Here is a 14,554-nt window from a genome sequence, read left to right as displayed (position 1 = left end):
ACTTTTTTTTTACACTTCCTTTATTTTCTCTTTGCTAGTGTTTGTTTCCCTAGACCGTGGCAGTCATTTGATGCTTCACTCCGATGAAACAGCGAAGAGGTATTAGGGTTCTTGGGAATTCCTGCCCTTGCCCTACCTCAGTTATAAATAGGCACCATTAATGGAAGGTTATGACTTATTCCATTAGTGCTATCGATATGTTACAGATGGCATTCGTAATGAGCAGAACCTCTATTGTCTCCAATGAGGAACTATTGATTACAGGTAGTGAGGTAAATATTGCCAATTATTGATCTTTCATTGTGGACAGAAGACCATAAGTAGATCTGACACTGTTCTCAACTGACGGGCACACCGGATTTCCAAAATGATCACTGAATAATGAGTGGAGTAATGGTTTGGTTAACCTGTGGACATTGAGGTCCCCACTCACTGCCCACTGAGCATGGGAATGGATCTTGAACCTGGAATTTCCCCCTCTGTTTGTGCTGTAATGTATTTCCTTGTCCTCATAGCGCACTGCCAAAATTGGGAATAAAATGTTTGATTTATCCCTTGCAGGAGTATATACTCACCAAATTTGTCCAAGGAGCAAATATGGCCATATTAATTGCATCTATAATTGGTATGATGATGGCAACCATCATAGCATATCTTGGTTGTCGAAGCCTTCCCATTTGTGCCTGCTATGACAGTACCACTGGAATGGTAAGTTTAGCGACTGACAATCATAGTTTTTATTTATACATTTCCTATTTTAAATTACTTGTGATGTACAAAGCGCATTGGGTGCTCACTTTGTGGATTATTTCAAAATGTACAAATTGATGTGGGGTATTTGGTGAGTTGCATTGTATTAGTAAAACTCATTTAATGCTGCATGACTCCAGTCGTGTGTTCCCCCCCCCCCCCCCCCCCCCCCCCCCCAAGGTGTTGGTATATGGTTCCATGGAACCGGTTTACGCCTAGTATTTTGTCCAAGGAGTGACTTGATGTACAAGTCTGGAAAGCAAGTGCTCCTTGGATGTTCGTCAACAGGGAACATAGATATTGGGTCCAATTCTACCTTTACTCAATATCCATACGTGCACATTCCAGCAATGGGAGATGCAATCTCCACAGATTTTCAAATTGTATTACTGCTTCACCGGGTTGAACTCCTGGGAGGGATATCTCTCTCCTTTTTATAAGTACCTCTCAATCATTTGTTTTTGTTCCATTTTACTGTCCTCTTTGGCCTTTTGGCTCAAACTTAAATTTTGAGTGAAAATAAATCTGATGTTGGTGCGAAACAGGCGCAATTGGATTGGCTGCATATTCAACAGAATACCTGGTATTTAATTGCTCTGGATGCAATGGTACTGAATACCTGACACTGCACAAATCGGCTCATCCAGTACAACCAGAGAATCCTTCCTACCCCATAGTGCTCTTGTAGCATTTCCGATCTAACTTCAAAATATACCCATGCAGTTGCCCGCCAATTCTAAATGAAAACAATAACTTTCAATTTTTCCCCCTTTTATAAAATTAAAATGACCAGATTTTTTTTTTTCCAATTAAGGGACGATTTAGCGTGGCCAATTCACCTACTCTTTGGATTATGGGGGTGAGACCCAAGCAGACATGGGAAGGATAAATAATTGTTTCATAACATTTTAAAACCACTTTCAGTTGAAGTTAGATTTTGGATCTATGGGAAGCAGTTTATTTGTGCAAGTGCAATAGTGAAACAATTATAATGAAAGCAAATTGCAAGAAAAGCACAGACCAGTTTGCATCTATAAAGAACAGTCGGGTTAAGGTTTTGGTATACATTGGAAAGGGTAATGGAAACAGATTTTCAAAAGACAATGGGACATATGCATGAGGACTCGTTTGCAGGGTTATAAGGAGGGAAAGTGCTGCTAAATTGAACAGTGCTGGCACAGAATGATGGACCAAATGGCTTAAGCAGACTTCACATCTGCATTCCATGTCCCTAAAAAGTGGCCATCAATTTCCCATGATTGATCCTGCCCTGCAGTTGTCGTTTTTCTCTCTCCATCTTGCCCTAGTCTGATTATTGAAAGCTCTGTCAGAAAAACAGAAAATACTGGAAACACTCTTGAGGAGTATCTATGCAAAGACCAAAACGGTCGACATTTCGGGGTAAAGAAAGGAAAGGGGGGTTGTGGGTGGGCGTGCAAGTGCAATGGCAGTGATCAAGTCTGAGGTTTGTTTTGAGGTGAGGGCTGACGACTGCAGATTTTAAATGGAGGGGATCAGCTCCTGAGCATTACGTGGAAAAAAAAGGAAGGCGTTCTACTGATGGTCTGGGTAATCTTACCTCTGCTAATAATGTTTTTAAAAAGTTACCTGGCCATTTAAAAAATATTATTACTGTTGTGTTATTCACCCTGGGGTAACGCGGACTGCAACTGGATGCAGTTGTACTGTAAAGTAGACACCAAACTTAGACGTTAGTTCAATACGTTTTATTGAACTTCTGGAGCAGTGCACACAGCTTGCTGTGGGTTGACACTCTACTAATCTAAGTGTGATAACTATAACTAACTAGACCAGACTAGCTCTGAGCCATGTGTAGAAGGTGCTAACTGATATATACACCCTGACTGTCACTACAGTTATCACCAGTGGAAAGAGGCAGAGTGCTGATGTCTTGTGTGTTTTATAGTGGGAAACCCCCCTCTAGTGTTCTGCCTGGTGATTGGTTGTGTTCTGTCCTGTGTGTTGATTGGTTGTACTGGGTGTCTGTCACTGCCTGTCTGTATCTCATTATGTGCATGAGTGCATATCATGACAATTACTTCTGGATTCTTGTGCATATATTTGGCTGCACACAATTATCAGCAGTGCCTACACTTCAAATGTCGTGCTTTGGAATGTCTTGAGGACAATAGAGTGCTTTATAAATACAACATTTCTTCTTCAAATGGAGTAAAGATGGAGCATAATCATCCCATTTCTCTTTGCAGCAGTCATTGATGTCAGAAGACCAGCAACCTCAGATAATTGAATTGGTTTGTACTCTGCATGGTAAGTTTTTAAAAATGTGCAGTTTATAAAGAAGCTGTAGGTATTTTTCAGGTGAATTTTAACATGGGCTCATTTTGAATTTTCAAATGAGGCCCCTACACCCATTTGAAGTAGATTTGAAATTCAGCTGAGTTGGAGTTTGCTAATTTTAGGTTCTGCCTTCTGATGATATGGAATTGCTTCACTTGAGTAATCAGGAACTTGCTGCTCCCAAACCTAAACAATTAATTTGGTGTGTTGGTCAACACTCCATATTCGCTCCTGGAGCCAGCATGTTCGAGGGTATACTGATTTGCATCGATGCGCCCAATGTCATTTGTTTCTATATTTCAGCACCAAAATGCTTAATGTTTTTTTTTTGGGGGTGGGATCTGAATTTGAAACCTATTGGGAATAAAAGGCATGTTTCAGCAATGGTCATCATGAAACCATCAGATTATTGTGAACACTCAAACTAGTTCACTAATATCCTTTAGGAAAGAAATGTGCCATCTTTGCCTGTTTTGCCAGACCACACTTTGCCCTCTGAAAAGATCTGAAGAGCCACTCGGTTGATTAAACTGCTACCAAAAGAATAATAAGAGACAAAGGCGCGAGTGCAAAAGACAATGCTGATTAATTTGTAACAATATTCAACCAGGGTGGATGATCTATCTCTGCCTCCTCCTGGGTTGAGAAACAGCTCTTGACATTGGATACAGCAAAGGTGCTAGGCCCCTACAACATCCTGGAGTTATAGTGCTGAATACTTGTGCTCCAGAACTAACCATGCCTCTAACAAAGCTATTCCAGTATAGGTAAGGTAAAGTCGCCATAGTCCCTGATGACCATAGGCTGCTTTCCCCTTTGAGGAGGAGAGCTGACTAGTGGTGATTTAACCTGAGGATCACCACACCGCAGGTGAGGGGCAAAGTTGAGAATTGAACCTGTGCTGGTGGCCTTGCTCTGCATCACAAACCAGCTGGCTAGCCAAGTGAGCTAAACCGGCCCCGTATCGCCCGTATAACTGGCTCCAGTATAGCTACATCATTGGTATATACCTGACAAGTGTAAAATTTCCTGGGTATTAATTAACAATAATTAAGATATTGAAAATATAATTTTTGACAATTATTCATCATTCAAAGCTCAGCGCCGTCTCTGCATCAATAACAACTAGGTAATCAGTAATCAGCACCACCATGTCTACAACCTCTGTCCTGCATAGCACCATCCCCCTGTCTCGTGAGTTAAAACTCTACGTCATGCAGGGAATACGGATTTCTCTTGTGTGGGGGAGGGCGGGGATGGTTTCCATCTCTCTCGGCCTCCCTAGCTCTGAGTGGGTCAGGGATATGTAAACTCAACCCAAGTGTCAGTAAGCTATTTGATTTGTGGAGGTGATCATAGTGAGTTTGATCCTACCCGCATGTGCAATTATTGGCAGAGTCTTTGGATAACGATTTGAGTAGAATAACTTCAGGTACTATGTCTTCCCCCTCCTGTTAAAGTTAAAGGAGTTTGAAAACAAACTTGAGGGACATCAAAATCAGCACACAATTCTTACAATTATATTAGAAGAGTTGCCAATGGAAAAACTAAAATAGCAGACATGCTGAATAATTATTATGTCAGGATTTACAGCAGAGGGAAGGGATCATCGTGCCGGTCACAAGGAAACCAACATTGGATCAGAGTCAAAGATTCAGCCAAATTAACATGAGTAAAGTAACAGTAATGAAGAGAACAATGAAGAGAGTGACAGTTGCCCAGGAACAGATGGTTTATATCCCAGGGCTTTAAAGGAAATAACTAGGTGAAACATTGTCCATGTCCTAACTATAATCCTCCAATGTTCTCTTGATTCTGGAACCGTTCCTTTTAGATTGGAATATAGTGTATGTCACTCTGCTATTTAAGAAAGGTGCGAGGAGGAAAGTGGGTAAATATAGAACAGTTATTCTAACTACCCCTTCCTTAATTATGCACTAGCAGTTTTCAAAAACAAGTGTTAAAGATCTTGAGCTTTTTTTGGGTGGTTGATCATGGAGATCATGTGGATTTGTAACGGTTGAGTTATTTCTGATTGATCTGATTTGAATCTTTTGAAGCGATGACTAAAAGTGATGGGCAGGAGGATCTCTGTGAATGTTATTTATATGAATTTCCAGAAGGCATTTAATAAAGTTTCTCATTAGAGACTGATAGGTAAATTTAAAACTCATGGAATGGTTAGGAAATTGGCTAAATGATAGGAGACAGAGTAGGCATAATGGGCAGGTACCCTAATTCCAGGATGTGACTAATGATATCCTATAAGGATCTATGTTGGAACCACAACTATTCACTATTTTTATTAATGATATGGATGATGGGATAGAAAGCTACATACTTAAATTTATTAATGACACAAAGATTGGATCTTAAAAAAAGGATAAATGGACTACTTTCTAAATAGGGGAGTGGGGGAGGACTGGAAATAGCGGAGGTCCAAAGAAACTTGCTGGTCCAACCACATAGATCATTAAAACATTATGCACAAGTACAGAAAATAATTTGAAACTCTATTGAAATGCTACCCTTTTATAATCTGGATGACCAGAAAAAAAAGAGGGTAAAAATCATGCTTCATCTATTTAAAGGCCTGGTCAGGCTAGCCCTGGAGTATTGCGAGCAGTACTGGCCAACACACTAGTACTGATATGTCAGCCTTGGCGGGAGTGCAGTGCAGATTTACCAGAATGACACCTGGACCCAAAGAGTTGAAGTAAGAGTAGAAATTGCACAAACTAGGGTCGTTTCCTTAGAATTTAGCTGGTCAATGAATAATTTGATTAAAGTTTTCAAGACATTAAGGGAATAAATAGGGAGAAATTATTTCCACTGCTTGGAAAGTCTAAGATTAGGGGACATCCGCTTAAAATGTAAAGCCAGACCTTTCAGAAATGAAATTAGGAAACACTTCTACTTCTACACATGAAGGGTGATACAAGTTTAGAACACTTGTTTAAAACTGGGATTTTTGGAGGAGAAAGGTAGGCATATCGGGCTGGATTCTCCGCCGTCACGATGCTCAGTTTTGCCGGCAGCCCGGGGGTTTCCCGACGGCATGGGGCTGCCCCACAATGGGAAACCCCATTGACCAGCCGGCGAAACGGAGCATCCTGCACGGTGTGCTGAACCAGAAATCTGGCACGGCGGGACGGAGAATCCAGCCCATGGAGTTGGCTCAAAGATCTGTCAGGATTTCATGAATGACAGAACAGACTTGAGGGGCTAAGTGATCTCCTTGTTCCTGTGTTCCTAAGTATAGCATTCCACCTGACAGATTAGCTAACTTTGTGAAGGAGGAGGAATGATTTAAAACAATTTTAAAGCAGTGAGTTATGATATGGAATGCACTAGAAATGGTGGAAGCAAATTCAATAACTTGCAAAAGGACATTTTTTCCATAATTTACATAAATGTACATAGACTTTACAGTGCAGAAGGAGGCCATTCGGCCTATCGAGTCTGCACCGGCTCTTGGAAAGAGCACCCTACCCAAGGTCAACACCTCCACCCTATCCCCATAACCCATTAACCCCACCCAACACTAAGGGCAATTTTGGACACTAAGGGCAATTTATCATGGCCAATCCACCTAACCTGCACATCTTTTGGACTGTGGGAGGAAACCGGAGCACCCGGAGGAAACCCACCACACACTGGGAAGATGTGCAGACTCCACACAGACCGAGACCCAAGCCGGAATCGAACCTGGGACCCTGGAGCTGTGAAGCAATTGTGCTATCCACAATGCTACCGTGCTGCCCTATTGATATATACTTGGAAAGGAAAAAATAAATAGGAAAGAGCAAGAGAGTGGGATTAATTGGATATCTCCTTTCAAAGATGGCAATACTTGCTGAATGATGCCCTTCTGTGCTATGATGAAGTATTGAACCTGTGAACTTCTCTCCAACCATGGTCTTGTATCTGAGTTCTCCAAGTCATTAGAGTATTTCATTCAGAGTTATTGGTATTTGCAATGAGGGCAGTAGAAAATCTGGTACCCAGTATGATTTTCTCCAAGCATCTACCAGAGTATGATTATTGACCGTGTTTATTGTCCTTAGAAGAGTATAGCCAGCAAAGTATTCAACCATTGCAGTGGAGTTAAGTTACTTGCTCACCCATCCATCAAAAGATTTTGAAACGTAGGAACAACAGAAGGCCATTCAGCCACCTCGAGACTATTGTACCATTCAGTAAGTCATGACTGATCTTGACCTGGCCTCCATTTACCCATTTTTAATCATCTACGATGGTATGAGTATCGGTGTCTTCAAGGTTTGATTTGCCTCAGCATCCACAGCCTTTCTTTGGGTTGAGGGACTTCCAGATTTCCACTATTACGTGTATTTCCTGATTTCGCTCCTACATGGCCTAGCTCCATTTTAGGATTGTTAACATAGAATGCCTACAGAGCGGGAGGCCATTCGGCCCACCGAGTCTACACCGACGCTCTGAAAGAGCACTCCACCGAGGCCCAATCCTCCACCCTATACCCGTAACTGCACCTAAGCTGCACATGAGCTGGTTTAGCACAGGGCTAAATAGCTGGCTTTTAAAGCAGACCAAGGCAGGCCAGCAGCACGGTTCAATTCCTGTACCAGCCTCCCTGAACATGTGGCGACTAGGGGCTTTTCACAGTAACTTCATTTGAAGCCTACTTGTGACAATAAGCGATTTTCATCTTTGGATACTGAGAGGCAATTTAACATGGTCAATGTACCTAACCTGCACATCTTTGGATTTTGGGAGGAAACCAGAGCGCCTGGAAGAAACCCACCCAGACAACAGGGAGAACATGCAAACTCCAACAGTCACCCAAGCTCGGAATTGAATCCCGGTCCCTGGCGCTGTGGGGCAGCAGTGCTAGCCACCTTGCCCCCTTGCTCTGGATTGCCCATTAGTTTATCTGTATCTCCCCAATTGAAATCGCTGATCACTTTGAAGACCTCGATTAAATCATCCATCAACCTTCTAAACTCAAGGAATACAAACCAAATTTATGTAACCTATCCTCATTACATGCTCTGGTATAATTCTGAGATAGTGTTTTACCCCTTCCAAAGCAATTCCATATTTTCCATATCACTCCAGATGGGGTGTGACCAAAGCACAACACAACTAAAACATCAGTTTGTCGGTTGAATGCCAACACCCTTGAGATACAGACCAATGTTCCATTTGCTCCTGTTACATTTCCCATCCAATGAACTAAACTATATGGTTAAAATTATGTGAATTTTATTCTCACAAATTAATGCAAATTTCTTTTTAAAACAAGGTGGCAGTAATCAGCGGATTCTAAATGATCCGGTGGAATACAACGACTGGGACATAGACACAGAAGAGGAAGAGTTTGCATCAAAACCAGCACCTTATATCCGACTTGCATAAAATAGACTTTTAATTGCAGATGAGCTTGATTGCTGTATTTACCAGGAAGTGAAGAAACTGTTGCCTTTTACTGGACTGTGTTGATATTAAGTTTATATCTTTGAGGAAAGTGCCTTAAACCAAGATTACTAAGTTGTCCTCGGCTCGAAAAGTTGGAGTATTGGAAAGTCACACGTTTTAGTGTGGTGCCCCAGCAGTTATGATTGCAACTTCACACCAACACTGGATATGTTGTACAAGGTAGTAGAGAGAATAGTCAGTTAAACAACACTTTATGCCATTTGGATAGCTAAATGTTATTTTTGTGAATGGAAGGATGTATAACTTCCAGTATTATATTGAGTATTCTGAGAACGGCTAACTCAAATATTGACGTCAGCAGTAATTCCCGAACGAAGTAATTTCAATTTGGAGTTTTGTCGATCTTTAATTTGTGTCAGAAAATAAGTATTGGAAAAGTGAAACTTTTTCAAATTGAAATCAGCAGGTTTTTAAAAAAAAAAGAAAACCTGCCGCTCCCATAATGTGAGCGGCACAGTGGTTAGCATTGCTGCCTCACTGGGCCAGGGACCCGGGTTCAATTCTGGCCTTGGGTAGCGGCCTGTGTGGAGTTTGCACATTCTTTCCGTGTCTGCGTGGGCTTCCTCCTACAGTCCAATGATGTGCGGGTTAGGTGGGGTTACGGCCAAAGGGTGGGAGAGTGGGAAAGTGCACGTAGGGTGCACTTTCAGAGAGCCTGTGCAGACTCGATGGGCCAAATGGCCTCCTGCACTGTGGGGATTCTATGGATGCAATTTAAAAAAAAAAAAAAAAAATTCATAGAATCATCCAATTTACAGTGCAGAAGGAGGCCATTTGGCCCATCGAGTCTGCACCGGCTCTTGGAAAAAGCACCCCATCCCCACAACCCAGTAACCCCACCCAATACTATGGGCAACTTTGGACACTTAAGGGCAATTTAGCATGGCCAATCCATATTCAATTTTGTTCCATTTTACTTTCCTTTTTGCCCTTGATCTGTATCTCCCCTCCGCATACTGAATTCCAGAATTTGTTGTAAAAATTAGCGGGGTCAGATGCTGCACTCTAGCACCTGGCCCAAATGGTCCATTATTTGAACCAAAGACCGTGCAGTAGCCAATGGCATTGCATGTTTTCACTCGTTGGCACTGCATGCATACCTCCAGCAGCATCACTGGATCAGCTGCAGAAACCTGTTGTGCCCCCTAAATAAAGCATACTAAGGAAAGTAGTTGTGAGACTGACACTGCTCTAGCCAGCCCAGCCCAGACCAGGGTTTACACACCAGGTCACCCTGGCTGGTATTGCTGTGCAGCTAAAAATAATCACCTTTTTGAAATGGAATTGGTGATGGACGTTTTTGTTTGATATGAGACAACTGTGCCATTTCTTTTGAAAATTTGCCTCAATCTAATAAACTGATGGTCAGGACTGCATTTAAAAAAAAAAATAATAGTTTCATATCACCTTTGTGGTGTTTTGTCTTTAATTTCTGAAATCTTTCAATGCAGTGCGGTGAATCAACTCCCTACTGAGAGTCAAAGGTCTAAACTCTCAAAAGTCAGTTGGGAAGTCAGTAAAGTGTGTTAAGAGTGAACCAAGAGAACTCCTTCCACCAGCAACTTGGGTCTAGCTGGCCTGGTTGAAATTGGAACCCACGTTCCCGCTCTTTGCAATATGGAACAGGTTGCAAGTAATAAACGCACGTGTTGACCTATTTGCAGCTTCGCACCACAATAGAATGGTGCAGCATATTGATCACCAGATAAAGATATTGCTGTGCATTGCTTAACCATTTTAGAAAGAAGAGAAAGACCAGAACTGATGTTTATAAGCTGAATGGCATGTTCTTGTTTACCATATTTGTGAAGCTTTTTTGTGAGGGCAGTAATGTTTGTACTCATTGTTTTATCTTATAAATGTATTCAAAGTAAAATACGCATAAATTTATCCAGGACAGGATGCTAATGCTTTGCTCTATGCATTGAGTAATATTATTTAATGTAGTACAACTACCAGACAAATGTATACACCTATCTAGGATAGTGCTTCTTTTGACTGGTGTTCTCTCTCTCTTTCCCCCCCCCCCCCCCCCGGGCGTGCGTGTGAAAGATATAGTTGAATACCAGCCTTTTGCTCAACTAAGCAGGTTTGTTATAATGTACAGTTCTTAACTTTTTGTAATAACCAAAATGTTGCTCTTCAGGATTGACAACTTATAACCTACAGGGCCAGGGGATCAGGCTGATTCAGCTCCCTGTGTCTCTTGTGGAATACAACGATCCTGGCCTGAGGGGGTGGAGCTCGATCATCTGCGGGGAACAAACCTGGACATCAAAAACCAACAGTTTTGAACTCGAGAGGAAGAAGCCTGAACAGAGAACTTGGGAATCAAAGAAAATCAGTACTGAAAGGTTAATGGGCATTAACAGAAAAATACTGTTGCCTTTTTTACTCACTATAAATATAGCCATCAATAAGGTTGCCCTTTTATATGGATATGAATATGCTCTGAGTCGCCAGTATTCAAATGATACCTCCACAAGGTTCAACCGGGTATCGATCAAAGAGCCAAACAACCAGTTAGTTAGTTCAAGATCAATTGTACTTTATTTACACAACATAAACACTACTAGTAAACTACACCTAACAACAATGCAACCTGTACTTCCCGGCTTAGGTCAGAGGAACAGTGGCCTTTGTTCGAATCTGGATCTACTGGGTCTGGAGAAATAACTGCTGCTCAGCTGGGCTCATCTGTCTGGTAGTGAGCGTTGAACTTGAACTTGCTTCTGGTGGTGCTGCAATTGGAGGTGGATGTTGCCAGAGCACCAGGTCCAAAAGAGATCGAACACATGGCAGTGTCTTTCATTATCCTTGGGGAGTTTCACACTCTTTTGGGTGGTCCTTGGGTTTGGACCCCACTAATTGGGCAGTGCTTGATCACCGCCTTCAATTTGAGCCAATAAAGGGGCGTGTGCCTTGATGGCTGGGCGTGTCCTAAGCAGTCATTGACCTTGTTGTTTACGCTTCCTGAGTACAGGGAGCGGAGTTGAAATGTCTGGGCTTGTATCGGTTACCTGAGTATCAATCCATTGTCTTATGGAGATGGGCCATTAAAATGCTAATCGGTTGAGGGTTTCTATGCTGTCTGGATTCTGTGCTCACAAATATACATTCAGGTTCTGTGCCTGCCTGAATCTTACATTGTCCATGTTTCTTGTTGTAAGTGGCCAACCCAGATGGCTACAATACAAAGAAACTGATTTGTGGGGTGGTGGCTGTTGACCATGATTTATGCTCAGTGAAGCAAAAATCAAGGTTATGAGCGTAGAGAATAAAGGATAGCACAATTAAACCCATACATATTTGTAAATACTTTTTTTTTTCACATCACACAGTGGAATGATCGGCTGAATTCAAATCAGGGCATATAACCACAAATACATGAGCAGAAATGGCTCCTGCACTTCACACCATACAGATTTCCTTGAATCAATTTAATCTCTTCACCCGTTGCCGCTCCTGCCCATCTGTGGTGTACCATCAAGTTCCACCCATGGGCTAGAAACAAACCATCCAAAGTAGACCATTCTAGATCAATCAGCAGATGGAGGCATGTCCTGCCCCACGGTACAAGGGAACCACAGTTGGGAGTGAGAATTGTAAGATACAAAAATGCAAGTTTTGGGCAATTTCAATGCAACCGGAGCATTTCTGATGTCGCAGTAGCCCTGACAGCTGAGATAACATATGAGTGCAAGCAGACAGGCAAAGGGCCTTTTCCTGGAAGAGCGTGAGGAATGTGAAGTGATTTGTGCTGGAATCCATGCATCAAAGGATTATTGACATTTTGTAAGCCTGCTAATGGGTGATGCCATTGAGGCTCACATCTAGGAGCACTATGATTGTTTTAAAAATTTTTTTTTTTTTTTAAAAGAGTACCCAATTTTATTCCCCCCAATTAAGGGGCAATTTATCGTAGCCAATCTACCTTCCCAGCACATCTTTGAGTTTATGGGAGTAAGACCCACGCAGACACAATGTGCAAACTCCACATGGACAGTGACCCAGGGCCAGGATCAAACCCGGACTCTCAGCACCGTGTGACAGCAATGCTAACCACTGTGCCACCCCATGTTTGGTTTAATGGGCAGTTCTATTGATTAATTACAAACTCCAGAGTCATGGGAGAGAGTCAGAGGTCAAGCCTTCCTGTCCATAATCAAAAGTTGAGGAAAACATTAAAACCAAAACTTCTTATCCATAGTTGTTGGAGCGATATACTGGATATTATCTCCATCCTCCTGTCCAATCTTTCCAACACACCCCAGTGTAATCCACCAGTTAGCGTGATCCAACATTTCATTAAGCAGCTGTTAAAGGTATCTGTGACTTCAATAATTCTGTTAAATCTCTAATCCAGCTGCTCCAGGTCTGCCCAGCCACGGTCAGGGAGTCAAGAACTCAAAATAATGAGGAAGCTAATTAATGCATCTGATTTGCAGAATTTGGCAGCAGAGCCTTGAACAATGTAACAAATCCAAAAAAGTCAGGCAGGCTACTGACAAGTTGTTGATTATACAGGCACTGCTTCTGATTTCATTTCATTTTCATACAAACAGGACAAGAATTATATGGTTCACTGCAAAAATTATGTTCTTACAATGGAAATAGATTCCAATCTTTAATTGCAAATCCATTTTTGGCTACTTCAATGAAAGTTTTTCTGGTATTACAGCTTCACAAACATGGATCAATGGTGGGGGACAACCATTTTCTAGCTTGTACTCACTTCCTACCATACACCCGCAAAAAAGATGGAAAGTGATATGTGCTCTCTAAGCCTGTCCAATAATAAAGAATCAGGTGTGCTTGTACACTCAGCTTATTATTTTATGCAGATGAACATGGTGGGCAGCACAGTGGTTAGCACTGTTGCTTCACAGCACCAGGGTCCCAGGTTCGATTCCTGGCTTGAGTCAGTGTGTGTGGAGTCTGCACGTTCTTAAAGACATGCTGTTAGGTAATTTGGACATTCTAAATTCTCCCTCCATGTATCCGAACACTTCTCCCCATTCCCGTAAGCTCCCTAAACTTTAATCTCTCTCTAGTTCCTCAACTCTCTTGAGCTCATTTTGTCCATGAGACTGACCTCCTGTTGCTTTGGTCCTCTGAATCAAACAGCTAGCCGTCCAACTTCCCTTCCTGGCTCCAATGTTCGCTGATATTGTTAATAACTCCTTGCATTTGGCTACTGCCCCTCTTCCCATCAAATCTGTCCTGTCTCCAAACTCCCTTTCCACTCCAAAGTTCTTGAATGTGTCAAGATCCATACCAATCCTTCCCCGACTGCATAATTGGATCAGGTTTCCATCCAGCCACACTACTGAATCATCCTTGATCAAAGTCACAAAGGATATCTGCAGCCATTGATAGGATTGAGCCAACAATCGATTCCCAAAACTTGAACTCATTCCAAAACACTGCTGGGCTTTCCACTAACTCGCACCAAGCGAGATTGAACTCTCTAGAGTTTAGAAGAATGAGGGGAGATCAAATCGAGGTATGCAAGATTCTAAAAGGTATGAATAAAGTTGATGTGGAGCAGATGCTTCCTCTTGAGGGGCATTCTAAAATGAGAGCTCATAATCTTAGAATAAGAGGTAGCAAATTTAAAACCGATCTGAGGAAATACTTTCCCAAAAAGGGTTGTGAATCTGGAATTCGCTACCCCAAAGTGTGGTGGATGCAGGGACTGCGGAAATTAAGGAGAAGTTAGACATTTTTAATTGGTAATGGGTTGAAGGGTTACGGAAAACAGGCAGGATGGGATCAGCCATGATCACATTGGAGGTGTTTAAGCTCGGGAGGCTACATTGCCTACTCCTAGGTCATATGTTCCTCTGGCCGATTTTGCAATCCAGCTCTTGGTCTGTAGCACTGTAGGGAACAGATGAGGAACATATCAGCCATGATAGAATGGCAGAGCAGACTTGATGGGCTGAATGGCCTAATTCTGCTGCTACATCTTAGTCCTATTCAACCATTATCCTTGCTCACCCAC

At 42.1% G+C, this 14,554-nt stretch overlaps 1 protein-coding gene across 2 annotated transcripts in view; it reads left to right on the top strand.

Annotated features, from left to right (window-relative positions):
* LOC140408424 (uncharacterized) overlaps positions 1-11,628 on the top strand; it is a 48,080-nt gene extending 36,452 nt beyond the window's left edge. For both annotated transcript variants that reach the window (XM_072495599.1, XM_072495598.1), the window contains 3 exons: positions 562-708; positions 2,979-3,039; positions 8,354-11,628. In XM_072495599.1, coding sequence (XP_072351700.1) covers positions 562-708; positions 2,979-3,039; positions 8,354-8,466 — 321 coding nt within the window. In that variant the 3' untranslated portion in view covers positions 8,467-11,628. The remainder of the gene's footprint in view (positions 1-561; positions 709-2,978; positions 3,040-8,353) is intronic.
* Positions 11,629-14,554: the final 2,926 nt, after the last annotated feature.

The sequence above is a fragment of the Scyliorhinus torazame genome, chromosome 3 (assembly GCF_047496885.1).
Source record: "Scyliorhinus torazame isolate Kashiwa2021f chromosome 3, sScyTor2.1, whole genome shotgun sequence".
Taxonomy (NCBI): domain Eukaryota; kingdom Metazoa; phylum Chordata; class Chondrichthyes; order Carcharhiniformes; family Scyliorhinidae; genus Scyliorhinus; species Scyliorhinus torazame.
The sequence above is the reverse complement of the archived record's forward strand: the minus strand, read 5'-3'. Positions and strand labels throughout refer to the sequence as shown.